Genomic DNA, 17,785 nt, shown 5'->3' on the forward strand with positions numbered 1-17,785 from the left:
ATTTTGAAATTTAATTAGAATTTAGTTTAAAAGTGGTCTTTTGAAAATCTGGTCCCAAGTTGAGACCATTTGAGAACCCATGCCACAGTCAACAAATACGCCCACCAATAGGGGGGTAATCTTGAAAAATCAGCAAAGCATCAGTATGTATTCCCCCTATTGTACATTCAACAAAGTTCATTCATTCATCCGTTTTCTCTACCGCTTTTCCTCACGAGAGTCGCGGGGGTGCTGGAGCCTCTCCCAGCTGTCTTCAGGCGAGAGGCTGGGTACCCCCTCTTCTGGTTGCCAGCCAATCACAGGGCACATATAGACAAACAACCATTCACACTCACATCCATACCTATGGACAATTTGGAGTCACCAATTAACCTAGCATGTTTTTGGAATGTGGGAGGAAACCGGAGTCCCAGGAGAAAACCCACGCATGCACGGGGAGAACATGCAAACTCCACACAGAGATGGCTGAGAGTCGAATTGAACCCGGGTCTCCTAGCTGTGCGCTAAACACTCTCCACCATCAACAAAGTTGATTTACATCAAGTTGTGCCAAATTATCACATTTAAGCACCTAGACAGTCCTCTACTAAGAGGCTTTCACAGCATCCTTTTTCTATGCCGTTTATCCTCACTAGGGCCACGGGGGAGGGGGTGTGTGCTGGCGCCTATCCCAGCTGACTTTGGGCAAGAGGTGGGGTACACTCTGGCCTGGTCCCCAGGCAATCTCCAATATGAATACTAATGTGTTTAATATGTCTATTATCTTATCCAGTAGCATGGTCATGTGCACATCCACAATAACCACCAGTCTCCGTATTGTCCCTAAAGTCCCTATATTTCACTCACATTTTGTTCCTGTCACAACATTAAATCTTTCACCTGACAGCCATTAGAACTAAGTGCAAATGATGTATTATGCAAATTAGTTGATGATGTCATTTTGCTACTTTAGGACAACCAAAAGCGACTTTTCTCACTGAGGAGCTGGCATCATTGCTTGACAGGAGCTTGATCAAATGATTGGTCACACACACTCACCTAACCCTAACATAGACCTCTCCCGACCGTTTTTTTTTTTATGATAACTGGCACCTTGCATATTCAAAAGATAAAAAGAAATGCTCAAACTAATCCAAAGTCAAATAATTAATGTGAGTGCTCCTTATTCCAGTTATGGATGATTCGTGCCAACTTGCATGAGAGAAATAAACACAACGACCAGCAGGTAACGGAGGAGGAACTGTGCCCTAGAATTCATAAAGGAAACTCTGAGAAGAATAAAAAGTAGAAACTCACCCACCCTTAAAATTAAAACGGTATGAGCTGTGTAAATGCCATTTGCCAAACATGTTGTTCTGACTGAGTTCGAATATATTGAACAACGGAGACGATATTGTGTGCATTGAAGCATTCCAACAACGCATTTTCAGTATTTAAATATAATATGCTTTTTTACCATACGACAATGCAAAAAAATCAAATCAGGAGATTTTATTCACTTTAGATGTGGAGATGCAAAACAAAAAGTGTACAATGTTAGCAAATGCAAACACTGTAATAATATAACACAGTATGTGTGACTCCCCCCTCTCTCCCCCCATCTCCAGTACCAGGTTTTCCCTACCCAGCAACCAGTGCAGCAGCAGCATACAGAGGGACCCACCTACGAGGTCGAGGACGAACAGTCTACAACACATTCAGGGCGGCCGCTCCGCCTCCTCATATTCCATCTTATGGAGGGTGAGTATCCTTTGTTATTCTGTTCAGTTATCCCCCCCTTTGGTCAAATGTTTTTTTTTTTGGTTTCTACCCACTGGCAAGTCCTGAATCCCCGTGCCCGGAGGCAGTGTAGCGATGCATGCTTTGCCTCACAGAAATAACCAACTCCCCTACTTCCATTGCATGTTGAATTAACCAAGAGGCATGCTACAAGGTATGTGCTTGTACATGGAGTCATTGAAAATGACTGTCAACTTGACCTTGGATTGTGGTTTGCTGAAGTAAAATGTTGGAATGGGAAGTCATCCACTTTTTAACTCATTTACCCAAATGATACAAACATCTCTACAGCCTCAACAGCAACTCCTGCAAACTATTTGGTATGAGATGCTCTGGAGAGCCGTGTGTTGAGGGCAGCAGATGTGATTCTCCACCTTTCTGTTGGTTCTCATGTCATTTTCTCTTCATGACTGCAAGCCAATTGGGAAAAAGGGCTGGTTGGGATTTTATTTAAAATGAGAGTTAAGACTTCAAGATCACATGACTTCAGGATAATGTGTTTATTAACATAAAAACTTGCTTGAATGTAATATTTGTATCATCTGATGTTTCATTAATTGGTTGAATTGGTTCCAGACCCAACCGGAATAAGTGAATTTCCATGAAGTATGATTCCTTAGTGGTTAGCGCGCAGGCCACACAGCTAGGAGACCCGAGTTTAATTCCACCCTCAGCCATCTCTGTGTGGAGTGTGCATGTTCTCCCCGCGCATGCGTGGGTTTCCTCTGGGACTCCGGTTTCCTCCCACATTCCAAAAACATGCTAGGTTAATTGGCGACTCCAAATTGTCCATAGGTATGAATGTGAGTGTGAATGGTTGTTTGTCTATATGTGCCCTGTGATTGGCTGGCGACCAGTCCAGGGTGTACCCCACCTCTCGCCCAAAGACAGCTGGGATAGGCTCCAGCATGCCCGCAACCTTTGTGACGATAAGCGATATAGAAAATGGATGGATGGATATTTCTAAATATGTTTTTAACATTATTGGAGCCTTTTAGACATGATGTAACCCCATAGTAATCTTAACACTCATATTGTCCAACATAGTAGACATAATCAGAGAAAATATATAATTTAAGACATAAATAAGACTTGTGTTCATGCTTGAGATAAGATTACAGTACAGTAACACGTATTATGATTATGATGATTAATATGTTATTATTATTGTGCCAGTTGTGTGATAATTCAAACGTGCTACAAAAGCCTGCAAAGCCTGTGTACCGGCGATAAGGTCTAATGCTTGTGTCCCTCACCAAACATTACCGGAACATGTAAAATACTACATAGTGTCACATTTCCGAATGCATCTTCCACCTCATATTTGTATATTAGTTCATTGGTCCATTTTATGCTTCAAAACACTTAATTTCGGCAAATTCTATGTAAAATTTTATTAAATATAGGCAGCATTTGATCATGAAAAAGGGATAATGTATTAATTTATTGGAAAAACAGTAAGACTGAAGGTGTGAAATTCAAAACGATATGTAGCAAGGGACGACTGTATAGGAAATCGACTATGATTTCAAACCCTCGCAATTGAGATGCCCAAAAAATTTCCATTTTGAGCACAAACGAACATGACGTCATCCAGGGTCTGATGGTCACTTGTGATTTTCCAACCAGAAAATACACTTACACATTAATAGTATACAGTATGCTACACCTTACTATTTTATACTAATTTGAAGCCTTCAAGATATGCTGGATAACTTCCTCTTGTGGAAGTTTGTATTTGCATGGTCAAAAAAAAAACAAAATAAAAGAGAGACTAAATTGGAATAAGACACTTAGACCTGCAGTGTATCTAAATGGTTTATCTCTAGTTACAAAGAGATTAGGATTGTGGGCGTGGTCACAACCAAGAGACAAGTGGTACAAATTGTACTTTCATTCATGCTGCTGTGCCGTATAATTATTCTTGCAGTACTCATAGGGTGAATTATTAATGTAGACTGTGATGTATTTTTATTAAAGCATCTGTTATTAATGAATCTGGTGCTATAGCCAGGAAATATTTAGCTTTGTACATTCAAAGGCCTGATTTGAGCTCAGGTTCCAAGTAAATGGGGCAGCCCCACATTTGTAAAGACACAGCCCTGTGGGTTTCCATAATGTTTGAAGCAGTATTGATCGGCATTTGCACAAACAGTTGGAAACCTGTCTAATGGCTGGTGAGATGGGAGCCTTGGCTGTGTGAAGAACAGACAGAACAGAACAATTGAGGACTGCTACTTCTTTAATACACACATGCACATACTATGTGTGTACGGGACTGTAATCTCACAAATGTCATATTTTTGCTTTCATATCATGAAACAAGGGGTTCAACCACAGTTCAAGAGGCACAAGTATAAAAACACTCTTTGGAATGAAATAATTATTTGATGGCTAATCTTACCTCCACCCACTTGTGTAAAAGTGCAGTACTTGCAGGGAGTTAAATAAGTGTATACTGCGTTTCATTTTATTTATTTTGTACTATGCGGCGTGTTCAAGCTCCCATTTTTTTTTTTTAGCTAATTTCTCACCAAGCGTTATACATTCAGTAGAATCATTCTACTGAATAATTAGTGTTTGGCTACAGTTAGCTCGGAAATATAGTAAAACAGTATTGTATGACAGATTCCATTTCATTTTGGTTTGAGAGTTTCCTGTCATTGCTCATGAATAACAAGAATGCCCACTTTTGCCTTAATAATCTGTTACTCTCCTGTTTATATATTTTTTTTATTTTCCTTTTTCTTCTGTTTTCATATTTTCTGGTTGACTTCACAATGTCTTCATTATACCCTTTCAGTCGTATACACTGTACAAGGTACACAAACAATGTTTCTGTTATATTACAGTTTAATTCAATTTTGGACCCAAAATCAGAATTACAATTTTGTCAAAACGCACACGACACGGTGGATGGAACATGAAAACATACAAAAGGTCAAAACAAACAAAATGCGACGCCAACAAAAGGTCGCCAAGAGAAAAACTCTGAGACAAACTAAAAGAGGTGGATGAAGCCCTAAGCGGAGAAAGACGCAGTAGAAAGATAACACAAATGGAAAACAATACTAGACATAGACAATGCTCAAAAAATAGGAATGTAGGACCACTTCTCAAACCAGCAATACTCATGAATACGTGATGAAGGAGCTACACGGCATTGCATCGTTTTTGCTGGCAGCGAATTTGGACGATTCTGGTCCCGATTCCTATTGCTAGTTTGATTCCGGTGTCTTACAATTCTCGATGCGAGTCTCGAGTCGTTTAAGATGCAGGGTCAATAAAGGTTACGTGGTTTAAATGATTGTTTCAAGCAGAGTTCTTTTTGGATGAAATGCCCAAACATCTCAATGATTCGTTTTACTTTTTATGACATTTACTAGAATTTCTCGCAAGACTACTTTCAACCAGTATATACTGTATATTGTTTGTTTCTTTTGGCTTTTTCCTGATTACGAAGTCACCACAGTGGACCTTTTTGATCGGCATACTGATTTTCGCTGTATATTTGATTATAAATGTTATGAAGTTTCCTTCCACATGTACTATATACGTTCACAAAAGATCATTCTTATTGAAAACCTCAATGAAAATGCATTTACAAAAGGCTAGTGGATAGCCTTGGTGCTGAATATCAAACTTGTAAAACATTAGTTTGTTAGTTTGTAACCTTTGCTGGATATTTGAGTTGATCCATGGTTTTAGTACTCTGTCTCATTCTCTGCACTTGCTTCATTCATGTGCTTCATCCGTTGTCTTAAACCTTCGTCTTTTGGAAAGTACTAGTATCACTTGAATACTGTGAACATCCAGCAGCAACACAATATTTTGTCCCAACTACTAATTCAATGAAAAATATACTGAATCAAGTCAACGTTGACAAGCATTTGTTTACTATGCTGTAGCTGAGGGGTGTTACACCGACAACGTCACGGAAATGAGGCTGGTGCCATGAACTTTTACACAGTACTGTACTGTAAATCCCATAATACTGTATGAAATTATTTATACATTATAACATAAGAACATGCAGGATTCCATTTATTGGGATAGTGAAAAAAGACACTTGAATCCCAGCACTGCAATCTCAGATTATTTCAGATTTCAGATTATTTAAGACATCAATATTATTATTTAAAGAACTGTAAAACATAAACAAAAAATCTGTAGGTAATTTTTTGAAATTCTCCCAGCTTCCTTATTTAGCCGTTACATAAGGAGGTGCTTGCTATATTTCTCCTTTGACTCCTGTCCTATTATTTGTTGTTGTTGTTGCTGGTTATCTTTTGGATTGCGGACATGGGGATTGGTTTGTAGCCAGCCTGTTTGCCTGCATGTCAACATGCACTAATATGGATGTTTTTTTTTGTTTGTTTTATTGTGTGTTTGTCTTTGCATCCTCTACAGTGTTGTTTACCAGGATGGATTTTATGGTGCAGATATGTATGTAAGTATTGTTTACTGGTATGACATTGCATGCAACAGCCATCTCTGAACTTACATGGTATTTGCTTTCACTTAACAAGCTCCACAATTAGTATTTTTTTTTTTATTTCTAACTGCATCTTGAGATTTCTGAACTAGTTCAAGACCTCAAAACTAAAAAATCTTCCCTATAAAAATGACTGAAACCATGATATTAAAGTATGTTTAGAGCACATTCAGTAGTGCTTAATAATTTATACAATGATCCCATGTGAGTGTGGAGGAGGTGCTGGATGGATCGCTCCCATAACATTTGACTTCGTTGTCTCCCCCATTAGCCCTGCGGCTCCACACTGCAATCAGACAATTTAATATTAATTAGCAAGCGAGCTCCTGACACTGACGTTTATATTTGTCAAAGGAGGATGTTTTATTCAAGTAGATTTGATTCGACAGAAAAAGAGCTCAGCCGTGGTGGATTGTTGGATAATTATTGTCAAATATGTACAGTATTTTGGGTCCTTTTAGACTGACAAAAAGAAGAAAAATGTGGGGGTGTCAGAAGAGGATGAGAACAGGACAACCAGAAGCCCGCAGACTCAACTAGGGCATTGCGATTGTGATGATAATAAATAATATGGACATAATATGGAATAATAAGTCATATGGAAGCGGCAGTAATCAAGATAGGCTTGCAACTGCACATTAACTGCTTTACGCATACTATAAAGCTTGCAATCCTACATACTTTGGTGTTACCAGATGTGGTGTTCGGGCATGTGGTGTAGAGTGTGCATGTTCTCCCTGTGCATGCATGGGTTTTCTCCTGGTACTCCAGTTTCCTCCCACATTCCAAAAACATGCTAGGTTAATTGGCGACTCCAAATTGTCCATAGGTATGAATGTGAGTGTGAATGGTTGTTTGTCTATATGTGCCCTGTGATTGGCTGGTGACCAGTCCAGGGTGTACCCCGCATCTCGCCCGAAGACAGCTGGGATAGGCTCCAGCACAGCCGCGACCCTCGTGAGGATAAGCAGTAATGAATGAATGAATGATAATTATTAAAACATATAAAAGCTTAGCATTTATTGACCAACACTGGAGTGGTTTGAATGTATTTAATAAAAGATATTAATAAAGAGAAGTGAATAACATCAAAACGACCACCATATCCTTGTTTTTTTTTTTTTTTTTTGGCCACATTTGCATTCAGGAACTGTCAAGTTTTTCTGTCGGCGTTGTGGATGAACTCCAAATTGCAGACGCCTTGTATGGTTAAAGAAGACAGTTTATTGAAGGGTAAGAAGGGGAAAGTCCACAGAGGCTTGACCAGGACGGCAGGGCAACGAGCATGGCAGCAGGCCGAAGATGTATCCCACTGCGAAGATGCAAAAATATGATCAAAAACAGGAATCTCTATCATACATGAAAACCTAAGCGAACAAGTGTTACCACTCGAAGGTTGTCAACAATCTGGTGAAGTCTCTCGCTCTCCGTGGGCTTTTAAGACCTGCCGTCAAGGATGATGCGACAAAGCTTCCAAGGCATCAAGGATGATGCCTACCAAAGGGTGCTGTCATAAAGAAACAAAAGGTAGGGAAGGGGAAGGGGTCTGGAAGGGGGAGGGGATCCTGACAGTACCCCCCCCTCAACGGGCGCCACCTGGCGACCCACCAGGTCTGTCCGAATAGGAGCGATGGAAGTCACGGACAAGGCCAGGGTCTGAAATAGCAGAGCGGGGTACCCAGCAACGCTCTTCTGGGCCGTAACCCTCCCAATCCACCAGGTACTGGTACCCTCTCCCTCTCCGACGAACGTCCCGGATACGTCGGACGTTGAGGTCTGGATGGTCATCAATGACACGAACAGGAGGAGGAGGTTCCGAAGGAGGAGACAGAGGACTGGTGGTAACAGGACGGATCTGGGAGACATGAAATACTGGGTGTACCCGTAGGGTGGGTGGTAACCTGAGCCTCACCGCTGAAGGATTGACAATCTTCTCAATGGCAAATGGACCCAGAAACCGGGGAGAGAGTTTGCGAGCATCAGTCTTGATGGGAATGTTTTTGGAAGAGAGCCAAACATTTTGCCCAGGAGAGTATTGTGGAGCTGGGATCCGCCGTCTGTCCGCCAGCCTCTTATTTTCTTCCGATGATCTCTGCATGGCCGTGCAAGCTTCTTTCCAGACCCGCTTGGCACGTTCAAGATGGGCCTGCACTGACGGCACACAACTTTCAGACTCCTGGGCAGGGAACAGAGGTGGCTGATAGCCTAGTGCGGCCTCAAATGGAGACATACCCAGTGCAGAACTGGTCATAGAATTGTGTGCGTACTCAATCCAAATTAGGTGGGTAGCCCAGTTGGAAGAATTGTTCTCAGTAACACATCTAAGGGTTGATTCTAGATCCTGGTTGAGCCTCTCGCATTGCCCATTTGACTGGGGATGGTACCCTGACGTGAGGCTGGATGTAGCTCCGAGCTCTTTACAGAACTCCTTCCACACACGGGATATGAATTGGGGTCCTCGATCGGAGACAATGTCGGTGGGTATGCCATGAAGTCTGAAAACATGATCCACCAGGGGTTTCGCAGTTTCCAAGGCTGAGGGGAACTTCTCCAAGGACAGGAAATGTGCGCACCTGGAAAAGCGATCTACAATGGTCATGATGATGGTTTTGCCATTTGAGGGTGGAAGTCCACAGACAAAATCTACTGCAATATGCGACCAGGGGCGTCCAGGATGGGGTAGTGGTTGTAGTAACCCAGAGGGTGGTCGGTGGACAGATTTGTTTCTGGCGCACACTCCACAGGCTGACACAAAGCTCCTGACATCTTTGTCCAAGGTAGGCCACCAGAACTGTCTCTTGATAAAGGAGCTTGTACGATTTATTCCCGGGTGGCAGGCAATGCGGGACTCATGGGCCCACTTCAACACTTGGGTACGGACAGCATCTGGAACAAATAGTCGGTTTGCAGGTCCTGTTCCAGGATCTGGCTCGTCAATTTGGGCCTGCCTGACCACAGATTCGATCTCCCACTCGATGGCCCCGATTATCTGTGAAGACGGTAGAATGGTGTGTTCTGACCTCTCATCGGTGGTGCCCCCAAACTGACGAGAAAGGGCATCTGGTTTGATATTTCTGGAGCCTGGTCTGTAGGTAAGCTGGAACTGGAATCGAGAAAAAAACAAGGCCCATCTTGCTTGGCGGGAGTTCAACCTCTTAGCTGACTGGATGTAAGAGAGATTCTTGTGGTCTGTCCATACCAGAAATGGTTGGTCCGTTCCCTCCAGCAGGTGTCGCCACTCTTCCAGGGCCAGTTTGACTGCCAGCAACTCCTTGTCGCCCACATCATAATTCCTCTCTGCTGGGGAAAGGCGTTTGGAAAAAAAAGCACATGGGTGCAATTTTTGATCCTCAGCCCTTTGGGACAACACTGCTCCGACCCCCGTGTCCGAGGCATCCACCTCAACAATGTACTGCTTGGAAGGGTCAGGTTGGATCAGGATGGGGGCGGTGGTAAACAACCGCTTAAGTTCCTGGAACGCTTCTTCTGCTTGATGGTTCCAACAGAACCGAGTCTTAGTTGATGTTAGCGCAGATAGGGGCGCCGCGACACGGCTGAAATTGCGAATGAATCTGCGATAAAAGTTGGCAAACCCCAGAAAACGTTGTAACTCCTTTCTGGTCTGAGGTGTGGGCCACTCAGTTACTGCCTTTATCTTTTCCAAGTCTGCCCCGACACTGCCTTTTCCCAAAATGTAGCCCAGGAATGACACGGATTCAGTGTGGAAAAGACACTTCTCTGCTTTGACAAACAGTCGGTTCTCCAGTAAGCGCTGGAGGACCTGGCGAACATGGGAGATATGCTCGTCAAGGTTCTTCGAGTAAATCAAAATGTCATCAAGGTAAACAAACACAAATCTTCCTAGGAAGTCCCTCAATACATCATTTATCAGAGCTTGGAAAACGGCTGGGGCGTTGGACAGGCCAAACGGCATAACCAGATATTCGAAATGCCCCAAGGGGGTGTTGAAAGCTGTCTTCCACTCGTCTCCGGCTTTTATGCGCACTAGATGGTAAGCATTGCGCAAGTCTAATTTGGTAAAGACTTCAGCTCCTTGTAAGGCATCAAAGGCGGATGTGAGCAGGGGCAGGGGGTACTTATTCTTGACTGTGATGTTGTTTAGGCCTCTGTAGTCTATGCAGGGTCTCAGAGTGCCATCTTTCTTGCCTACAAAGAAAAATCCAGCTCCCACTGGGGAAGAGGAGGGTTGAATTATCCCTGCAGCTAGGGATTCCCTTATGTACGTCTCCATAGCCTCACGTTCAGGACATGAGATGTTATACAACTTTCCCACAGGGAGAGGGGCCCCCGGAAGGAGATCAATACAACAGTCATAGGGCCTATGTGGAGGAAGGGAAAGTGCCCTACTCTTGCTGAAAACTTCTCTTAATTCCATGTAATCTGGCGGGACCTGGGACAGATCTGGCGGTGCCTCGGGACTGGGGGTGTCCTTTGGGGAAGGAGGTACAGCTGACTTCAGACAATGAGAGAGGCACAAGTTGCTCCAGCTGAGTACCTCCCCTCCAGTCCAGTTGATTTGGGGGTTGTGCTGACTGAGCCACGGAAATCCCAGGATCACAGGATCCTCCTGAGTTTTCCATACAAAAAAGGATATTTCTTCCTGATGATTTCCAGAGAGCATGAGAGTAATATTTTCAGTCTGGTGGGTGACAGTCGCCAGACGGCGACCATCCAGAGCCTTCGCCACAAAGCTAGCCTCTAGAGCTTTGAGTGGGACTCCAAGATCAGTTGCCAGATCGGCATCAATGAAATTGCCTTCTGCTCCAGAGTCCACCAGGGCTGACACGTGGAGGGACATATTACCAAACAGGAGTTGGGCAACCAGTGTCAGGCGTTTAATGGGGACCTTCCTTGAGCTTGCTTCCTTTGTTAAGGTTCCCACCTTCACATCTGGGTGTGAGGGTTCACGTTTAGGACAGTCTCGTCGAAAATGATTGGGACTGGAACAGTACAAGCACTCCCCAGCCCGTAGTCTGCGGCTCCGTTCTTCAGGAGTTAGTCTTGCTCGTCCCAGCTGCATAGGCTCCTCTTGTGTGTGTTGTTGCAAGCTTGGCCTAAAGTTGGCAGGTTGACGGGTCTCTGGAGCGGCCATAAACTGTGCTCCAGGACTGAAGGAAGGTCGTGATGGAGGTCGTGACGCTCGTCTTCTGTTCCGTTCCCGGAGTCGATTGTCAATGCGAATGCTCATAGCAACAAGTGTCTTGAGGTCGTCGGGTTCATCTCTGGCTGCTAATTCATCCTGTAGGGTTTCGGTTAGCCCATTGATGTATGCCTGTCGGAGGGCCCTTTCATTCCATCCAGACTCTGCTGCTAATGTCCAAAAATCTACTGAGTAATCTGCCACGCTTCTGGATCCTTGGCGAAGAATAGAAGTCGGCCCTCCGTAGTGCCCAAAGATTCGGGATGGTGGAACACAGCCTTCATCGCTTGGGATAGCTCATCAAAAGAGTTTGGCGTACCTTGGGACAAGAACAAGGCCTCTGCCCATGCCAATGCTCGCTCCCGTAACAAGCCCAAAACATAGTTGACCTTGCTTTGCTCATCAAAAAAGGTAGTGGGTCTCTGTTGAAACACAAGCTGGCATTGCATCAAAAATCCTTTACACTTATGGAACTCACCCCCAAACGGTTCTGGCTGGGTGGCACTCGATTCCCTTGATGCACTTGATTCCCCTGATACTGACTGCTCAGGGGCTGATATGTCCACACACTTGTCCGGCATAGAGCTGGTCTTGGTCTCGGTGAACCTGTGAGTCAAGTCCCTGAGTTGAACAAGAATGGCTTTGTTGGTCTCGGTTAGACCTTGAAGAATCTCTGAATGGTGTCCCAGGAGCACATTATGAGCGCCCAATACTTCTCGGGCGTCCGCGGAGTCCATGTTGTGTGACCAGATTGTTCTGTCAAGTTTTTCTGTCGGCGTTGTGGATGAACTCCAAATTGCAGACGCCTTGTATGGTTAAAGAAGACAGTTTATTGAAGGGTAAGAAGGGGAAAGTCCACAGAGGCTTGACCAGGACGGCAGGGCAACGAGCATGGCAGCAGGCCGAAGATGTATCCCACTGCGAAGATGCAAAAATATGATCAAAAACAGGAATCTCTATCATACATGAAAACCTAAGCGAACAAGTGTTACCACTCGAAGGTTGTCAACAATCTGGTGAAGTCTCTCGCTCTCCGTGGGCTTTTAAGACCTGCCGTCAAGGATGATGCGACAAAGCTTCCAAGGCATCAAGGATGATGCCTACCAAAGGGTGCTGTCATAAAGAAACAAAAGGTAGGGAAGGGGAAGGGGTCTGGAAGGGGGAGGGGATCCTGACAGGAACTGCATTACACCACGATATGTATGTTTTATCTAAATAAGTTGGGCCAAAATTGGAAATTCATGACAGCTAGTTTTTGCCCTTCCATGATGCACCGTTACCGGGAATCAAACAAATCAAAATCAATCAAAACCCTCTATCATGAAAGGTAGAAGCATGTACCGTTAAACCATTATATAGCGTTAGAGAATAATATCGTAGGCCACATATAAACAGAAAAGCTGAGTTGGAAAACTGACATGGCTGTAATATACTGTATCTGATGGAGTGCTCTGCAATCATTAGACTAAATTTCCCATGTGAGTTTTTAACATACAAGGATCCAAACCCCACGTGCTTTACTCAGTCCTTCTAATTAGAAAAAGGACTTTACTAAACACTGGGGAGACCAGTGTCATTTTGTCTGGCCTTTGCTGAAGAACACCTTCTACCAGGAAAAACTTCATGTATACAGAACGTTAAATTAGTGATAGTGTCTGTTGCCATTGATGGTTTTAGCAAAGTGCATTCAGGCAATGCGACACTGCACAAGTCTAGCTGGGATTTAAGGAGTCTTGCTTTACCTGTCTTACTTCGACGGATCAGTAAATTTGATGGATGAGAACATAACTGTACGTTAGATGGAGTGCTGGGTGGCCAAACCCTGACCATGAGCATGCACACAGATTCCTTCCTTTTTCCATACACATACACACACACACACACACACAGATCAGTGTGCACACAGTTTCCATTAGTCACTCAGTTCGAAGTGACAGTTCACCGTTGCAATGACTGGTCACTTAACAGAGGGCAGACTGTCCATCTTCCTGCCACAGTCCATCATCACACCTACTAACTATTCCTTACGTGAAGCCACATTTTATAGTGGGAATAATGTGATATATAATGCTGGTGTCAGGAAAGACATACTCTCTCATCGTCATAGAGCACAGAGGGCTCAAGGTGAAATTACGTGAGGCGTGTTCAGGCTACTACTGTAGCCTGGAAGAGAAAGCAGCACCTTTTCATGAAAGATCTACCAACTGAACTTCAGAGAACACAAACCAATAAACACAAGATTTATACTCTGCTTTGTCTGCAAAGACTTGAAACCCAGAGTCCCATTGTAAAATGTTGTATAGGCTCATGCTAAAAACAATACCAACAATCCAATGCAAGACGTAGAAACTCAGCTTCTCTGAACTGCTCAATGATGCGGATGTGAGTGTGAATGGTTGTTTGGCTATACTGTATTGCCTTATGCATGTATACTGTCTTGTGCATGACTGCTGACCAGGCCGAGGTGCGCCCCCGCCTTGCACAAAGTCAGCTGGGATTGGTTGCAGCTCACTTATGACAAAATTGCACCATGAATGTTTGTAGAAAACAAATAAGATGCTCCATAGTTACCATGGGGCTGAAGCACATCATGGCTGTAGGAGAGCATTGCATATTGTTTTGGCTTGTTATCAGTCAACCAGTAAACCAGGTCTAAAACTCCCACCGTATTGGAAGAGGTTGCACTGAATAGAAATGAGTGCCTGCGGGGTTGTCTGTTTTGCCAGTGGCTGATTCCACAGCCAACCACAGCCACTGTGTTTGTTTTTTGAACGGATTAAACAGCAAAACACAGCACAGGAACTATAATCATAGCCACAGGATTTTACAATAATTGCCAGTGTTCGATTACACAGAATATACACGTGCATCTCAGTAAATTAGAATAGCTCTGCAAAATTCATTTATTTTCAATTCATGTGAAACTCTTATCGTCAATCAGTTCACTACAGAGTGAAAGATTTAAAAAATGCATGTTTTAGTCTCTTAATAGTTTTGATGATTATAACTTAAAGGGGACCTATTATGCTCATTTTTTGACCCTTTGAGTTTTACTCGAGTCAAGTTTGACTCTGACAGAATAACCCACACAGAAAACTTTTTGGATTTTTCAGAATCTGCACCTATTCCAGCAGTATTTCCTTTGATTTGTGCTTCCTGCCCAAATGGTCCTTTTTAATTTATTCCACCCACGGCCTCCGGGCATGCCCAGTCTGCTGTGATTGGTCACACACACAAAGTGATTCCTTACTATGAACCGTATATGGAAGTCCACACCTGTGTGACATCACAAAGGGTCAGTTTTACCATGCCTTTTGAAACTGAGCGTTTTGAGCCATCCCAAACTTCTTTCAGAGCTCACTTCCAAATGCAAAATGCAAAAACTTTAACTTTGACATCGTTTAACACGAGAATACAACATTCTTACTACATTTATAGGTCAGAAAAGTGGAAAAAGGTATAATAGCCTACCCTTAAGCCTACTGAAAACTCCAAACTCAGTACAGTATCTAATAAAATTGAAAACAGTAGCGATGTTATTAGCAAATGAACTACAAAAACTTCCAGAGCCTTTAATTGGTCTTAACTGAATTCCTAATATTAAATAAATTAGAATATTTTTGTTTTTTGAGATGCATCTCTGCATTACAAATATGTGTGGGAGTAAGATGCAACATACACACCAAGTAACAATTAACACCTACTATGTTTTATGCTACTGACACTAAACAGTGAAGGAAGTGTGCATATTCTTGCGTTAACCAACAATTAAAAACTCTCAAAAATTCTGTTATTGTTATTGTTTAAATCATATTGTATAAATCATACATGTGTGTGTGTTTTCAGGGTGGTTACGCTGCCTACCGATTTGCCCAGCCTACTGCTGCCACAGCATCTGCATACAGTGACAGGTATGATAACGCTCCCCACATAGCAACCATAGAAGCAGTGAAACAGCAAGTTAGCTGGATGCCAACAGATATATATAAGTGTAAAAAAAATTGGATGCACATGTGGGAAACAGATCAGTGTCATAGCTAATTGCTACTGGATTGCACTGTATTGGGGTATAAAGTATCATTATTCTTGGTTGCTGAGGACGATATTGATTAATTTAGACCGATTCAATCCAAAATGATTTTTGTTGTTTTTTTTTTTGTGAGGGAATCGGGTATAAATCAATTATGGATATAAACAAACGAGTAAACAACAATTAATAGAAAATGCATTCACATTTTATTTGAATAAAGTGCAACCAATATATCAGGTTGAATTAACAGGAGCTTTTCTACTGCTGCAGATTACTACTCTTTTTCAATATTCAATACTTTTATGTACATTTTTTGGGTATTTTCAATGCAAAATACATTTGTTTAAGTACAGTAAGAGCAGTGACGTTACCTTCCACTGCTGTAGCAGGAACGACGGGTGCCTGGTGTGGTCGTGGTATCTTACTTTTTCATACAAACAGGGAGTGACGTATTTAGAACATCTCCCTCTTTGCAAAAGCCAACGTGTTTCCCCACGATGGACCGCAATGGTGGCTTAATTATTGCTCGCTCGCTGGCTGGTCCTCTGCCATCCGCCATGTTACATTTAGTGTGTGGCGATGATGTCACATGACAGGCAGACTGAATTGAGTAACTTTTAACGCTTAAAGAAAAACCACGTCCATATAAAGGCTGTCGTGCTTAAATCCAATGCTTTATTTCCATTTTTTTAAACGATCATAGATTGATATATGTCATCCGGAATTAGATTTGTTTATATATATATATACTATATATATATATATATATATATATATATATATATATATATATATATATATATATATATATATATATATATATATATATAGCATGTTTAAAAGACACTCAAAACCTTGAAAGGTCCTCATCCAGAATTGTGGTATTTAATTCAGTGATGCAATGAACTTGAGACATCCATCCATTTCTTTTTTATTAATAATTAATATGCTTGGAAATATTAATTATTTGGGATAATGAAGTCATCTTTTATGTATGATTTTGCTTTCTAATTTTGAATAACTCCCAGTTATTCATTATATTTTTCAACAATCTTTGCTAGCGGTCACATCACCAAACTCATAAGCACCCACGGATATTGTCAGGATTGTAGCTTTGGTGCAAGGCAAAGCACAGGGCCTGCATGTTTTGTGGACAAAGTAGGTTCAAGCGCTCAAGCTAATGTGTTATGACACTGGCTGTATATGCCATGGGTGTTGAAAATGATTATTTCCATCAGAACAGGCAGTAAAGTGACAGGAGATTAAACGAACAAACCAATGATCTGTCTTGGGTCAGATTTTTGTTTTTATAGGTTGTAAAATAAAATAAAAAAAACATCTCCTATAATTACCTGCCATTGATGTCCCTCTGTTCAAATGTTTTGGTTGTGTATTGTACAAATATCAGTTGAAGTAAAAAGCCTCTCTTAGTACTTTTTTATTATTTTATTCATTATAATATCATAAAAGTAAAAACAGACAATGTTTCAAGGAAAAATGTGACATTTTTTACTCATACAAATGTAAAAAATTTCCAGCTTGTCTCATCAAGCACCACCGCTGAAAGTCACTTGCATAATTTGGCTTAGTTTTTACAGGGGTGTCTTATAACTGTCGATTATTCGACAATTCGATTCATAGTAGTCAGAGTCTACTCTCAATGTCACCGTCAAATCATGTAAAAATGTCATGTGTACGTAAGTCACTGTCAGACAAAATTAACTGATTAATTGAGAATTCTGTCAAAGAATGACATTAAAATGAAAAGGTGGACAGAAATTAAATCCATCCATCCATTTTCTATACCGCGCTAGGAGACCCAGGTTCAATTCCTGTGTGTTTAGTTTACATGTTCTCCCCGTGTGTGCATGGGTTTTCTCCGGGTACTCTGGTGACTCCAAATTGTCCTGTGATTGGCTGGCGACCAGTCCAGGGTGTATCCTGCCTCTTGCACGGAGATAGGCTGGGATAGGCTCCAGCATGCCCGACCCTCGTGAGGAAAAGCTGTGTGGCCTGCGTGCTAACCACTCGATCACTGTTCAGGAATGAAATCCAATCATATTTAATTTCATCCTATAGGTAGGAGGGGTATGAGCCACTCCGTTTCACTCTATCACCCTTTTTCAGAAAGAAATGAATAAATCATGCTGTTTCATTGTTGAGTATAGCCCGGTATTAGTAAAAAAAATATATGTATATTTGCAAATGTGTTGTATTTTTATTATCCTGAAATGGCTAGATTAAATAAAATACAAATATAAGGCATTCAGAAGACTCATTCAAAGACATGATGATATGTAGCATTCTACATTGGTATTGA

General features: G+C 42.1%; 1 protein-coding gene across 14 annotated transcripts in view; it reads left to right on the top strand.

Annotated features, from left to right (window-relative positions):
* rbfox1 (RNA binding fox-1 homolog 1) overlaps nucleotides 1-17,785 on the top strand; it is a 209,782-nt gene that overhangs the window by 174,068 nt on the left and 17,929 nt on the right. For 11 of the 14 annotated variants that reach the window (XR_009119600.1, XM_058049648.1, XM_058049650.1 and 8 more), the window contains 3 exons: nucleotides 1,608-1,740; nucleotides 6,190-6,229; nucleotides 15,282-15,346. Coding sequence is in view for 11 of the 14 variants with exons in the window: in XM_058049648.1 (XP_057905631.1) it covers nucleotides 1,608-1,740; nucleotides 6,190-6,229; nucleotides 15,282-15,346 (238 nt within the window). In the remaining 3 variants the exon portion in view is untranslated. The remainder of the gene's footprint in view (nucleotides 1-1,607; nucleotides 1,741-6,189; nucleotides 6,230-15,281; nucleotides 15,347-17,785) is intronic. The other 3 variants (XR_009119601.1, XR_009119602.1, XM_058049652.1) reach the window with 1 other exon arrangement.

The sequence above is a fragment of the Doryrhamphus excisus genome, chromosome 15 (assembly GCF_030265055.1).
Source record: "Doryrhamphus excisus isolate RoL2022-K1 chromosome 15, RoL_Dexc_1.0, whole genome shotgun sequence".
Classification (NCBI taxonomy): domain Eukaryota; kingdom Metazoa; phylum Chordata; class Actinopteri; order Syngnathiformes; family Syngnathidae; genus Doryrhamphus; species Doryrhamphus excisus.